General features: G+C 37.8%; 1 protein-coding gene across 4 annotated transcripts; it reads right to left on the bottom strand.

Moving 5' to 3' along the window:
- Positions 1 to 834: 834 nt before the first annotated feature.
- Positions 835 to 14,761, bottom strand: LOC113066264 (ligand of Numb protein X 2). 4 transcript variants are annotated; one of them, XM_026238108.1, is made up of 12 exons: positions 14,624 to 14,761; positions 13,929 to 14,005; positions 12,210 to 12,741; positions 9,284 to 9,507; positions 7,678 to 7,815; positions 7,385 to 7,584; positions 6,620 to 6,988; positions 5,132 to 5,311; positions 4,613 to 4,790; positions 4,032 to 4,257; positions 3,086 to 3,244; positions 835 to 1,356 (listed from the first exon to the last, which is right to left on the bottom strand). In XM_026238108.1, exons 3-12 carry the CDS (start codon positions 12,611 to 12,613, stop codon positions 1,221 to 1,223), a joined length of 2,214 nt encoding a protein of 737 aa, XP_026093893.1. In that variant the 5' UTR covers positions 12,614 to 12,741; positions 13,929 to 14,005; positions 14,624 to 14,761; the 3' UTR covers positions 835 to 1,220. The 4 variants fall into 4 exon arrangements, with proteins under 4 accessions (XP_026093893.1, XP_026093892.1, XP_026093895.1 ...); XM_026238107.1 differs by lacking the exon at positions 13,929 to 14,005; XM_026238109.1 differs by lacking the exons at positions 835 to 1,356; positions 13,929 to 14,005 and adding an exon at positions 2,113 to 2,252.
- Positions 14,762 to 15,602: the final 841 nt, after the last annotated feature.

Below are 15,602 nucleotides of genomic sequence, written 5' to 3'. Positions count from 1 at the left end.
CCTGAAAGTTTGAGTTAAAACGTTTCATAAAAGTGTGATTTTAATAAATGCACACAGGCTGTGAAAGGGGACTGAGTTTTACAGTCGTCTGCAGGTGGTTAAATGAGACCACAGAGGTTGTCTGGGACAATCGTCATCATGTGGGACATAACTCAACTGCTCAATAGTGCACAATAGACAGCCTTTTTCTGCCCAAGACAAGTTAAAAGCTTTATCTATGCTGTAGAATAAAACAAGAAAATATACTTAACTTGTGCGTACAACTGACAACCCTGTTTCAGGCATTTAAAAAGAAAAAAAATCCACTGACTTCAGGACATTGTAGCCAGAAGTGCTAAAATATTCATTCATACTAAAAAAATGCATCATCCCAGCAACCCTCAGTTTCATGCTTTTAAGCTGTCTTAAAAATATATATTGAAATTAAAACCCCTCCAATTAAATTTTAGCTGTGTATATTTCATAAAGGTTATTCTGTGTACACTGATAATTTTTTTTTTTTTAAAGTTACTTTCTTTTTCCTGCAAGATGGTGTAGCAATGGCATTTACCAGCGTGAGCTAATGGGGATCTGCTTAACCAGCCAAACCTTGAACTCTTGCCCGAAGATGGTAGTAAATGCTAAAACCCTCCATGAGATATTACTGCAGATCTTTTCAAAGATTTTCTAAAAGTATTTTGAATGCCAAATATTAATCTCATCATTTTGTCTCTAGAGAGCTTGGAACTTATCATTAGATGTCTCTGAGATTACCGCAGCAAAAAGGCTGGATCAAATCTGAATATAAGTGGGTTTAGAAATCATTTCTACTCATCAACTGAGGCTCGACTCTTGTATCCTCACTGGGAAAGATTTATTAAACAGCTGTGCACATTCATCCATTCATACTTGCACACATACACTTTTGTTCAGTCTCTCTTTTACACAAACATTGATCACATTTAGAGATACCATGTATATAAAACCTCCGGTAGAGTGGACTGCTGATCGGCAAGGTGAGGGGAGACCTTAAGGCTGCTCTCCAGAGGGGGGATGGGTGGTCTCTTGGGCGTGGCAGGTTTTCTAAGGCCTGTTTTATTCAGCATCAAGTAAAAGCGTTCGATTTTCTGAGACTCTGGCTTTGACAGTATGGTGCCTCCTTGGCAGAGAGTTGAACACATGACCATTAGAACACACAGATATGAGCGCTGTCTGAGGTGAGGCATGGTGTCCTGGCGGGCTTAGATCAGGCTTCCTGGCCAGGACACGACGGTGAGCGCTACCCTGCTCCGCTGCTCCTTCAGCATGGGCACCAGGGCGGAATGACTCATGCCAGCCGTGGACAGACTGTTAACAGCCACTATCATGTCACCACACCTGAATGGAAAACAAACACCTGTTTATGTGGAAGAGAATGATGTTTTTAATGAATCAGTCATTTAAAAAAAAAAACACAACGGTTGATTTAAATGAATCAGTAAAAAGAACTCACTGTTCACTCTCAGCTGTCAATTTGAATTGGTTAAGTGAATCACCAGCTCACTGAATTGGTTGGTTACTGAATTAAGATCTGACCCGATCGGCTGAATTCGAGGTTGCCGTTGATTGTAATAAAGGGATTGAATTATGACAACTTGATGAGAAATTATGAGGTCAAAAAATAATAAAGCAAACATATATGCATTGATAAATTGTTCACAATAAGAGCATTAAGATGCATTTAGCAAATCGTAAATTCATTTTTTTTCTCTATAGCCTGATTCGGACGTTAATTGTTTCCCATATGGACGTCTGTAAAAATACATTTACATATCACCTCAATAATAAAACTTATGGATTCGGATGGCGATTTTATTTTCTCACAGTGGAGGAGTGATGTGGCGAGTGGGGCGGGGCCAAGAGGCGTGGGAACGAGGAGTGAGGCCAGGTGTAGTGATTGGAGATGAGCTACACCTGCGCCCCACCGCCGGTATTGAGTCCCACGTAGGAGATGGAAGGATATAAAACTGGAGCGACTATAGTGAAGGACGAGAGAGGACCAGGCCTGGGACATTATTTTATGTTTGCTTTTTATCTTGTGCGCACCAGTCGTCCGTGAGGGGCTGGTGCGCTGTTTTGTATTTATTTTGAATAATTAAAGTGATTTTTGATTGTGCGCCGGTTCCCGCCTCCTTCTTCCAGATGAGTATGGAGATTTTATCGTTACAAGCGAGTTCTGTGATCATCTTCACCTGGGAATGTGCTGTTCACGTGGCCAGTCACATGATTGTCCGCTGTAAATAAAATTAATTTTACTTACAAATTTATACTTATTATTGTATATTATTATTCTTATTATTCCAAGTATATTTTATAATATATACATTTTATAATAGATAATCCTATTTATTATCATTTAAATCTCCTGTTTAAAAATAGACAGGCTATAGTTCTGTATAATTATACGCAATATGTATCTGTTCATAATAATACACATAATAAAGACCCATTTCGAATGTTTACATGCTTTTCTACTCTTTCTGCTCCCAGACGCGGCGGTGAAGCAGTTTTGATACTGTAAATACTTCCCAGCATTTTATAAATGTGATTGCAAATCACACAGAAGTACAACGTCACCTTGCGATGTTCGGGAGTGCTAAAGAAGTATTTAAACAGTGAATTTTGATTCGATTTCTTCTCCTAAAATTGACCAACTACCCCCTGTAAATGGTGAAAATCACATACGTCCCAGACAAACAATTACTGTGCGAATAGGGCTCATGAAAAATAATCAATACATTTCTATTGTATTAAATGGCAGTTAAAAAATTAAATAATACATTAAAAAATACTAACATTATCAATATTATAATGAAACAGTATATTATATTTATTCATTTATTAATCATACATTTGAATAATAAATGGAATATATGAATTAAATAATAATTATAATTAAATATGTTAGAAATAATATTAGTGTTTTTGTTTAGTATACAAAAGAGTATTTTATGAAACACTAATGGCCAGAGATACATTTTAATCAAGGTAATGCTGTAAGTGCTTTATCATCCAACCGTGAAGCATTAGGTCATTGTTTATAGTTTGTTTTGTTGCGCTTGCTCACTTTAGACGGCCGTCGTAATAAGCGGGTGTTCCAAGGACGATAGTCTTGATAAAGAAAGCCTGGTTGCTGTGGTTTTCCTCATAACCTCCAACAATGCTGAAACCCCAGCTGCCAGGGTGACTTCTGCGGAGGACGATCTCATGACTGGTGTGCAGGTAGCTGTGAAAGAGAACCAAAAAGACAGAGAACCATGTGGAAAAACAAGTGACCATCAACCAGAAGTCATAAATTGTATTTCAGATTGCTTAGAAACTAGGGGACAAAGATAAATATAAATGCAGAAAATCAGAACCACAAAAGGAGAAACAAAGAAAAACAGATGCATGTTGGTAGAAGATGCATAGAATGGAGGATTTGGCACAATGACAGGCGGGGAGAAGGAAACAGAAGGGTGCCAAAGCAGAGGGGACGGATGATAAGTGACAGAAGGGAGGGCAGAGTAAAAAAGGAGGCAGTGAGACCGGATTGAATGACCTGAGACTGGGCTGAAATGGGCAAGTTATCTCCACATGTACGCTTCATCTGATTATATGCAGCTGTTGATGTTTACATCATGACACAGGCATAATCCCCTCGTGGGTTAGCACTGCATAAAGCTGCTGATCCAAAACACATCAACACTACAGATTTTCTGTGTATCAAAATAGTCATCCAAATAGCTGCATTTTCCCCTTCAAAGCTGTTTCCTCTCAGATTTGGATGGAAAAAGTAGGTGAACCTGGCATGCTGGTAGTCCAGTCCAGATTGCTTTGACTATTTTAGGGTTATTTGGATCAGTGCTCAGCAAGGTGAGAATGCTATTTTTAAGCCTCCCAGTGGAGTTCAAAGAGAGCCAATTGGACTCTTTCAAAAGTACATCTACTTTAATAGCCCTGTGTCGCTGGTTTCATTCATCAAACGATCTCCAACTTGAGGTTCTACTAAATCTGATTGACTGCACTCTTACCTGGGAAGTCCAAGCCACATGACCCATGATGGAGACCAGCTTGCGTCATATTCGTTTTCGTGAGGAGGGAGAAGTTCTTCGTCCAGACCCGGTTCTTCAACTGTGTTGACCTCTAGTGCCTTCAGCTGGACAGAACAACATGCAGCGCTGGACTTCAGAGTGCCCACTGCTTCACTGTGGCTCAGGTAGGTCAAATCTTGACCATTAATACTCAGCAGTACATCCCCTGAGCAAAGACAGACAGCCACACAGAGAGGACTGTAACACAGCTGAAGACCCTTGGAGGTTTCACTGGTGCAGAGCACTTCATCATCACAGACACGTGTGTTTTTCCTTAAAAAAACAACCTTGTGTTTTTTTTTTAAACCAAACACATACAGAACAACCAGTTTAGTCTGATTCCCAAAGGAATGACTCGGTTCTTTTTAGTGATTTAAACACATGCAGCACAATCAGTGCAGTCTGATTCTCAGATGAATGACTCTAATTACTCATTTCTTTTTAGAAAGCCAAGCACATGCTTAAACTTGGGTCAAGATGAATTCTAATTTAAGAAAAAGATTTGGGTTTAGGTAACTTACCACGTTTGATCCGTCCATCACGTGACAGGCAGCCATGGGGCTGAACGCTGGTTACAAAGATGGGCAGCTCTCCGCTCTTGCTGCCCCGTCCTCCTGCCACAGTCATACCCAGAGACTCATGCGGCTCCTTCTTCACAGTGATGTGTTTCTCCTTACAGGTCACACACTGGGACAGATCCTACAAAATACAAGCAACAGAGCATCAAATCTGCATCAAATTCGTTTCAGATGTGGAGAAGGAAAAAGTGAAGCCCATCTATTAATTGACACTCTGATCGGCTCTCAGTAGAGTGCTGTTCATCTTCCCAACGGGATCAGTTCTACTCTAACTTCGTAATTGATCTCATAATAGATTCAACCAGGAGTAATTAAGGTTGTGGTCTGAACTCATGGTAACACTGGAAGCTACCCAGATGCTTCGGAAATAGGGCTCCCTAATTATGTCTCCACGATGCTAAAATAGATTCTGCAACACACACAGACTTGCTCTCGCTCTTGGCTGCAGGCATTTGTACTCACTCTCTGGGTGGAAGAGCTGGCAAGGTGCAGACTTGGGACAGGGCTTGGGGTCGCAGTGCAGGGAAGCGGCGGAATGTGTTCATGGCTCCAAATGTCCCTGGTCAAGGTGGAGCCTATGTGAACAGCCACGGTCTGCTTGCTGGACCGGCTAATCAGCAGATTAACTCTTTCTCCACTAGCCTAGAAGATGACAGTAGGCGGTCAGTATAAAGACCTAATACTCTTATATTGAGTGTCGAGGTGGCTTTATATACAGCAAAGACAGTCTGCTGTCTGCCAGTGCTATTCTTAATAATGCTTTAGCTGCCCTTTCTCTGTGTGATCGGGACAACTAGATGGGAGAAATCAGCTCAGGTAGACAAAGATACTATCTATCACATTACCCTCTGAGCAGGGCAGCAGAGACCGTGTCCTAGTGTCCCAAACAGGCACTGGGATTTGCACAGAAGAATATTTATTCATAGACTTTCAGAGTAAGTCTATGGTTTGTTTTCATTCAGTATTTCAGAATGCATAATATATTGGTAATCATGTTTTTTTAGTGGCCAATTTTAGAGATTTTCATATTGTATTTTTTTAAACTAACACTGTGTTAACTGTGTTCATTTAATAAAGCTCAAATAAAAGATAAATATTACATGGAAAACTTAAACTTAACTGAAAATTAGAAATGTTATTATAGAAATTAAATAAAATGAGTTTTTATAAATAAAAAAACTAATTAAAATGACAAGAGCACATAACTAAAATTACAGTGAAACTGAAAATATGAAAATTAAGCTATTTTAAAATATGAATACATTATACGAATAATACTAAAATAACAAAGATAATTAGATATTACTAAAATAAAATAACAAAGATGATTAAATTACCTCTGCCACAATATATCGCTCACTTAATATTTAACAACATGCTGAAATAAAATATAAATATTAGAAGAAAAAAAATTTGTAACTTGTAACATGTTGCCATGGCAGCTAAATTAAGAAAATAAGAAAATGTTTATTTCTAGTACTAAAATGACTAAACTAAAAAAAAATTAAAAATTAAAACCTAAAGCTAATTATAAAATAAAAAAATTATATTATAAAAATCATACTTACAATTAAAACTAAAAATATTAAAATTAAGTTAATTAAAAATATTATTTAATACATAAATAATACTAAAATAAAATAACAAAGGTAATTAATGCCTTTGCTGTCATCTGTTGCGCACTTAAAGTTAATGTTTTAATGTTTAATAACACAGTTAAATGTAAACTTTATCAAATCTCAAAATGAATATCCAGATTTTATACTTTATATTAAAATGATGATATACTTTATATTGATGCTTAAATTCACTTTTAGTTTTTAGTCCCCCCCCCCCCATTTATGTAGCCAACAGAGTATAGATTATTAATATCAGCCATTTATCAGTTAGCAGGTTTGCTAGTATCCTTATCTTGACCTGAATTGCCCCACACACATGCTTTCTCTCTACCTGTATAATCTGAGCTGCTTGCTCAGGTGTGCCGTGTCTCAGGTCATGCTCGTTGACGGCCAGCACTCTGTCGTTGCTGCAAAGTCGTCCGTCTTTAGACGCTAACCCTCCCTCAAGCAAGTCCAGGATAAACACACCGGCTTCATCTGTACGCCGCACCAGCTTGATCCCCAGCTGCTCTGATGATTCCTGCTTGTGCAGGGTGATGCGTATGCTGGCAGGGCTGCCCTTGGGTGTAGCTGTAGCCACGGGTGGCCTGGCAGAGCAGCGGCGCTCTCTCAGAACCGTCAACTGAAGAGCGGCGCAGGGACGGGACAGTGTAGAACGAGCAAAGCTATGGGGAACGTTACTGATGTCTACGTTGTTCACCTGCACAAAAATCCATGAAATGCAAAGATCAAATAATAAATGTCGTTTTGATTTGTAAAAATGTTAATAAAATACTTGGCATTAAATTTACCTCAGGAAGTATTTTGTTATATTATGCATTATTTCAGATTAACCTATTATTAATGTCTTAATTATATAATTACTACACTTGGGATCGGTAAGGTTTTTAATGATTTTGAAAGAAATTCTCGCAATAGAATTAAGACATATAGAATATTATAGAATATAGAATATTCTATATATTATAGAATTAAGAAATTCTCAACAAGGATGCATATATTTGATAAAAAATACTGTACAAATAGTAATGAAAATGAAAATCGCAGTAAAAACGGCTTTTTAAATCAGAGTTATTTTGAGACATAGCAACAATACCTGAAGTATTTGGTCACCGGCCAGCAGCCGTCCATCTCGGGCTATAACACCGTCACGGTACACCTCTTGTATTACCACATTTATCAGGGGGGTCTCGTTTCCACCAACAATACTTATGCCCAGCTCTATGTATGGGTTTGCACGATGAACCTCAATAGTTGTGATTTCTCCCTCAGGTAGAGATGGAAGTTTCACACAACCTGAAGAACAAGACGTATAGCACCCAAACAAATATACTTTAAGAGACAAAGTCCTTATATGGTTTAGTCTAGGACTGTGTAATATAATCATACCTTCTTCAGCGAAAAAAGGCAGAGCTTCAACAAAGTCCCATCCCGAAGAGGCCGAACTGCCAGTGCGGAGAAGATGGATGCACGGGTTGCTGAGAGGACGCTTCACGCGTGGAGGAGCACACTCTAAACCATGGACACCTTTAAAGGACAGAAAGACAGATGAAAATATTAATTTTTTACTCTATTAAACATGATTCAGATTCAACTTTATTGTCATTGTACATGTGGGTACAAGGCAACGAAATACAGTAGTGATAGTCACCAAAGAGAATTATGTTAGCTTAGCAACATGTGCTAATACAAATCTAATGGAATAAACAAAAAAAAGTATTGATAAAAACTGTATGCTATGTATATATTGTTTATAAGATTATTGTTTTAGCTTGGCAATATGTGCTAATGGAAATCTCTATTGGAATCGACTGTGAGTAACAGTTCTATTTAGTGACCAAATTGCTTATTTAAGGGGTTTTATTTGATAAAATGTATAGTCATGGTGAAGACTTTGGTAAAGGCAGAATAATAATAATAATTCCGGGGTATTTTTATTGTTATTTTTAATGGAATTTAAATTTTTCAACGGACTTAGGGATTCAAGAACAAGGGTGAAAAAGAAAAATAATAAAAGTAGTACTAAAATTTGGATATATTGTAATGTGAACTATTTCAAACATTTTTATTTTAAAATATGCTCACAATCACTCTTAGGATATACATTTACATGACAATGATGTAGTCAAAAATGGAAACATTTTTTCCCTTGCATTTTTAAAAGTTTCACGTACATGATAACGTTTTCAAAATGATTTGCGCTTACACATATTTGCGAAAACGGCCAAAAATGCTGTATTATGTATGCCAGGCCAGTAGTTGGCACTGTCACCTTGTTAGTAAACAGGACCATGTACTCCGCCATTGTTGTGTATGTTTGTTGTAAAATCGACACCTACTGCGCATGTCTACAAACCTAACAACAAAACCTAATTCCCATAATCAGTGTTTACACAGAAACGGTGGCGTTTTCAAAAACTTGCACTTCGAAACCCATTTTCAAAAATATATGCATTTTCAGTCTCCAAAATGCCATCATTGTGTGAACGAACAGGCAAAACGTATAAAAAGTTTCCCGTTTTTGGCTGAAAATATTGTCATGCAAATGGCCCCTTAATCACATGCCTAATATTTCAAAAATGGCTCTTTTAATGTTACGTGTCATCGTAATTTACGTTATGAATATACGTAAATGATAAAGGTATTTTCAGTTCAAAATGGCAAAATTTGACCAAAACCTTTAATACATCACATAATATTATTTAAGCTAAATAAAATTTATTTTATTAAAAGTGATTCAAACCAAAGCGGCGTATGAAATTCAGGTTCTGTGACCAGTAAAGACCTGCCTTCTTTGATTTGATTGGCCATCTCAAACATTTTGACTGTTAGTCCACTGAGGCAGACCACTCATTTGAAACATTTCGTCATTCTAACAATACAGAGCTCAGTGTGGCTGAGTGAAACAGAATAGCCGCAAGAATACCAATTATTATAAGGGTCAATTTTGCTATATCTGATTATTGGTGGTTGCGGCCCTGCCTAGGGTACTCACTTTCTTCTTCAGTGCTTTCTTCAAAGGCAGGGTTGTCTACACCAGGCTCTTCTGTCCATGTAGGACCATTGTTGCATGCGTTGGATCCAGCAGGTGGTGATGCTGTACTCTCCTTCATCTCAGTCTGGGGGGATCTGGGAAGGTTGGTCGCCGTGACCCTGTCATCGCCTCCTTCGATCTGCGTCCGCTCCAGCTTTGTTCGCTGACTGTGTGTTCCAGGACACCTAGACCCACACACACAGATGCAAACATATAAACACAATAACTGAAATATTCGAGAGGCTAGGTATACAGAGGTCCAGCTGACATTAAATGGAAGACCAGGACAAGAAAAAGGAAGCAAATTACACACAAGAAACCTTGCACTACATCCTCAGGGCAGATGCTATTCCAGGAATCGACAGTAAAGTAAAACTTCTGATATTGTATTCCCAAACCCAGTCTAGTGCAGTGTTGTTTTCAGTATCTTTTATATACTATTATAGTGTATTTATTAACATTTTTAATTAGCTTTTATTTTTTGTAATTTTCTGTTTTTATTTTTATTTGTAAAAAAAAATTCATTATCTTTAATAATTTCTGTAATTTACAGCTGTAATTTATTTCTTTTTTCAGCTTTAGGTTGTCAGGGCAAGTTGAAGTTTTGTATCTGATATTTTTAATTTTATTTAAGTTACCTTTATTTTTTTTTGATGAACAAAAACAAATTCAGTGGAACTACAGAATCTTTCTTTGCCTATGAGCTTGGATGATTTCAGCATTTCACTAATTTGACTGTCATAAAATTAACAGCACTAATTAATTACTCTATGCTTCAGTGGACAAAGACCTGTAGGATAGTATTACACGCTGAGGTCTCATAGCATAACAAGAAGGCACCAGATTGTCAACACAGCTAAAAGAAGACGGATAATGCTGGCAGCAACTCTCAGCCTTCTCCTAGGAAGGAGTTAGTGCCTTGTTAAGGTTAATCTCCTTTGGTACTCTTTCATTGAACTATGAATAAAACATTCTTGATAAGTGTAAATTATCTAAGGAGCATAGATGATATGACAAAACTTTAATAAATTCCATTTTCATACTTTTTTTTTTTTTTTACAAAAACAGATGATACTCTGCTGTTTTATCCTTCGATTTGTGAACTTAGTCAACTTTATTCAGCTCACGATTGGCTTTAGACATCAGACTCTACACCAAACACTTAGTAGGCCAAGACCTTCAGTTCATCCAAAGGCACCATTCAATCCTATCTTGTGCATCAGAACTAATCTCAAAATGTATACCACTCTCTCAAACTACACAGTCCTGCCAATTCTTAGTACAAAATACCTTCCTTAACATCTGTAACTCACCATAGCTCTGGGTTGCCCTTGGCAGTTTCACAGAAGAAGTGGTTGAAAAGGTTTCTAGAGTTAAAGTTTCCCAGCATGGCTGTAGAGAATATGAAACTGCTGCTGTACCATTGCATTACACAGGACCGACTAATCTCCCATCACATGACAAAGGGGCAAATAATCCCCAGATGGGAAGTCCGATCAAGCCCAGCAGGCTCCACTCACAAGAAAGTGACTCCTAAAGTCACTGGAGCCTTTGTCTGCTAAGCTTCAGTGTCTAACTCTTACAGATACCTGAGTATGATATTTGTTGCTTCTGCATGTTCTGACTCAAAAGCCCCTCAAACATGTTTTTATGCACAAGTTGAACTGTTGTATTATGCATGTTGATTAAGTTTATTTGGGTTTACTTATAATGGTACACCACAGTATTGTAAGTATTATTCTGTTTGAAAATTGTCCATCTTTTTTATGTGAGCAGTACATCCCAACTGAGAATAAAAAAATATGTAACACTTTTTGGCAGTACTACTGATTCATAAGCACACAAATGCAGGAGACCGGAAACACAAGTTCATTTAAAGTTCCCTAGATTTCTAACTTCAAGTTTGATCAATTCTGACCTGCAAATTCATATCACATGAAGTCATGTGACCATTAATAGAATGATGCATCACAGTGTGACCTTTTAGCTGAATTAAAAAAACACAAACTTGGAAACTGCAGGTTTGCAGAATTGCATGAAAGTGGAGTACATTGTATATTTTAGTTTTTAATAATTATGGTTTTAAAAAAGGCACCAAAGAGTATGACTTCATTAGCTCCTCCTTTGCAGTGTCCAGAGAAATTTTGCATGCTCAAAGTCTAGTGAGACCACCTCTTAATCCGAGCAAAAGACATACGATGCATAATTCTGTCCGCACAAGAAAAAAAAAAAAAAAAAGTTCTGTAAAATGGCCTGAATATGGTTGGTTGCTTTAAATGCCAGTCTGATGACTTCTTTAACTGAGTGGTTCTTAAGTGGTTACAAGATTTTACACTTACAGTCCACAGTGCTGTGTTCAATACTGTATGCTAAAAGTAACCATTATGTTTGCATTTACACATTTGGTAGTTGCTTTTATAGAAAAGCAACCTAAATTACATTCAAGATATATATTTAATTCAAGAAATATATATATATATATATATATATATATATATATATATATATATATATATATATATATATATATATATATATATATATATATATATATATATTTCTTGAATTAAATATATATCTAAATATATATTTATAATATATATATAAAATATTTTGCATTGTCTGGGAATGAAAACCATAAGTTTGGCTTTGCCGGTTTAAACTACACTGTAAAAGTTGATTTAGCAAAATTGTAAATCAAATCAAAATATTGGAGTTCATTTACAAGAAAACACTAATGCAAAATTTGACCTTTGATTCAACGTATTACTGGCATTTGCAATTTCTGGGGGAATTTTTTTTCTGTTTAAGAATACAACCATAACATGATGATTTCAACAGATTTTGTATTTGAGATCGAATACATGAATATTCATGAGTATTTTACCTGTGTTTGAGATGTGCCTCCAGGTCACAGCGTGGCATGCTGAGGGAACAGGAGGGCGTTAGCGGACAGGTGATAGACAACTTATCCAGCAGCTTGTGCACCAGAATGCTGGAGCGCCGGCAGACCTGCAGCTGCAGATGTGCGCGGTCCAGCGGACAAAAGTCCCGTTCCTGTAGAAAGCTGCGCAGGCAGCGTGCACAGAATGTGTGGCCACATGGTGTATCCAGGGGCTGAACTAACGGCTGAAGGCAGATGTGGCACACCAAATCATCATCCACTTCCAAACGATAGTTATAAAGATGGTTCTCCCAGGCGCGGTGAATCTGTCCACATTCTGAGCACAGGGCCTCCAGAAGAGCTTCGCTCACCATGCCCGGGTCCACTCCCTCTCCCAGAATGTCCATTACGCTCAGCTTCGGCTACACAAACACACTCAGTGGCTTGGTTGTGGGGGCGTCCGCCCCATGGACGTCATAGGCTGTGCGACTCCGGCAGGGGACGGCCACCCCCTGCTAGACGGTGTGACATCACTCTGAAGGAGAAGAAGTGAGGTAACTGTTCTGAATGAGAGAACGTGTTTGTGTGTGCCATGTGTTGTGAGGATGAGATTATGTTGCAGGGCAGTGTGGGTTCACTCCTGCACATTAATCTGACAGTGTAATCTCTTGCTCTCTCGCCTGGAGCAATCTTTCAATCCCGCAGAGAGAGAATTATCTAGGATTGAGGCAGGGAGCACAGAGTCTAGAGGTTTTGATGTGAAGTGAGAATGGGGGGCCAGAGAAGAGGCCAAAAAATATAGGTACTGTGTAATTTTTTTTATAGACCTTAGTCAGGGTTGCACCATATTTAATCTTTGACAGGAATAAAAATAATGCTGTGAGGGACAGAAGTAAAGTTTATTCAAATGAACTGTCATCGGAAATGGAAAGTTTTGAGCTATGATCATATAGTGCATGCCATTACAAAGACTTTAAGTCTATCCCTCACAACCTTGTTTATGCCATCTAACCTGTTTAGGTTCTATGAAATAAAAACTAAATATTTTCCCAATAATATATTGCACACATTTTTACTTTATAAATTGGGCCTTTATATATAAAAAATATAGATCTGCCTTTTTCCATTTTAAAATGGGGTTCCCTCATATGAGGATGATCAAATTCAGGGTCCATAGCCTCGAAAAGATGGAAAACACCTGAACTAGACTTCTAATAATTGGCTTTTCGAGGCCACCAATCAGCAGGGGGCATTCTAATGGGCCAACGATAACTATAACCTTCGCCTGTATTCACAGTATCTGACAGCTGTGTGTCCATGAGCAGCCACACACTTGGTCTGGCGACAGCATCTCCATGACTACCTGCCTCTGTTTTTATCTTGCAGCTGGACATGAATAAAACATGAGGACACAAGGCTTCTCTGTTCCCACTACAAAGCCCTGTCAACGTTTCGTCAGACACATACCCATGCTGCTCACTCGTCACGCACACTGTAAATGTCTTAATGTGGATGGTCTGATCTAAGTGAAGCAGCTTGTGCTTAAACCTCATCCACTGATACCGTAGTATGATGTGGGACTTCATTACATAAGACTATAATGCTTAATGGCCATTGGGCAGCTGCCATTGGTATTTCTATTCTATGCTTGATTCTCTGATGAGTTTAAATCACAAGGGAGTGTTTAGATATTGACTGTAAGGGCTGTTCAAGGCCACTCACTTGTTGTATCCTTGTATCTTCAGCTGCTTGTCACTGTTCTCACTTGTAAAATGGCACATTCGTGTTTATCTGGCTGCCTGGCGGATGAAGAATTAAATGTTTGTTCAGCTGAACTGACATACCAAAACAATCCAATTAATGGTTGATCTTTAAACACCCACAAAGGAAGCAAACAATATCTGACATGTTCCATGAATGATATGCACATCTCTAAAGTCTTTATTTTTTGAGCGAACGGCTTTCAGAAGCAATGACAGGTTTCCATTCTGCAGTTCAGATCTATTCACAAACCCCCATTTTTGACACCCGTCACGCATTGCTTTTCCAAATCAATACACTGACTTTTTTTTTTTAAAGAAGGTTGTACAGTCACAAACAGGTAGGCAACAAAAATAAATTAATGGAGGGAGGGGGAGGAGAAATAACAACGCTTTCTCTGTTGAATTAAAATGTCTGTGGATGCCACCTGCATGAATTGTGTCGTTAATAAGGTGCATCCAGTCTGGATCTATGACACTCAAATATCGATATCTCATAATTTTATTTTTTTTAATTTCATTGTAACGTTTACTATCTGTCTCTCGCTGTCTTTGGCATCGTCTGTACAATAGGCAACAATGACATCTAACTAAATGCGTTTAACGTTAGTAATAAAGGATCAGCGGGTTAAAATATGAGTATTTTAATAATATTACCTGTTAGCGTTCCCCTCGGATGGTGTGAACTCTGGAGAATCATGGAGCTCAATCACATCCACCGCAGCTTGACCGAGCCGCATCCGCACTTCAAAACACCCCTGAATCTGTTTTGTAGCGATGTCCGACTCGTGAAGGAATGATTCTTTGAGTCGGCTCCTTTGAACAAACCAGCTGAACCGATTCATAAAACTGGTCTGGGCAGTTAGTGCATGTGTTGGACTGAATCGAGCTTATATCGAGTCAAAAAACTTCCCGACTCGTTGAACTGAGAACCGTCTCTTTCAAAAACGTCCATAAGGGGATAAAAGTATTTGGAGTGAACCGAGGATTTGAATTAATAAATTACTGAATAGATGAAAAGCAATAATGTTACAAATAAAATGCTCTGAAAATATGTTATGACTTGAGTAGGCTATGACTTTATCAATAAAAGCAAACGCAAACCAAATAGGTTAATTTATTGTTTATTATTTTTCTATTTTATTGCAGCCAAGAGATTTAAATGAATTTTATTTTTGCTTGTTGTCAATGGAAGTTATATTTAAGTTCCAATTTTTTGATTTCCTGGCTTAAGTGGCTAGAAATTTTAACTGGGACACATGATATTACAATAAGCACCCTTGTTTATTAAAACATAAGCGAAAATAACAAAATAAATCGCGTTTTGGGACATGCACTGGAAAGTTTTAGAGCATTAATATGCCAAGAGATCATGTAATTACATAAAGAACTACCGAATCATTCTTGAACCGCTTCATTCAGACGAACCGTTCAAGTGAACCGATTCGAGAAAATGAATGAATGAAAGACAAGATAAAAACGGAAGAATATACACACAGAATTGTTGCCTGGGTAACAACATCAAAGATTCAAGATTCACTTACAAAATAAAATGGAATAAACACTAAAAAGTCTGACCAAAATGTTTTTGTGTAGGAGCATGGCTAAAATAAATGAAAGAAATCTTTTTCAAAAG

This window comes from Carassius auratus, chromosome 49 (assembly GCF_003368295.1).
Source record: "Carassius auratus strain Wakin chromosome 49, ASM336829v1, whole genome shotgun sequence".
Taxonomy (NCBI): Eukaryota; Metazoa; Chordata; class Actinopteri; order Cypriniformes; family Cyprinidae; genus Carassius; species Carassius auratus.
The sequence above is the reverse complement of the archived record's forward strand: the minus strand, read 5'-3'. Positions and strand labels throughout refer to the sequence as shown.

Bases quoted from the DNA above. Each gene is read 5' to 3' on its own strand.
- LOC113066264 (XM_026238108.1), bottom strand. From the start codon at position 12,613: ATGGACATTCTGGGAGAGGGAGTGGACCCGGGCATGGTGAGCGAAGCT. The intron at 7,585-7,677 runs GTATGATTATAT...CTTGTTCTTCAG, and splicing joins GCCTTTTTTCGCTGAAGAAG to GTTGTGTGAAACTTCCATCT. The intron at 4,791-5,131 runs GTGAGTACAAAT...TGTATTTTGTAG, and splicing joins CCAGCTCTTCCACCCAGAGA to GATCTGTCCCAGTGTGTGAC.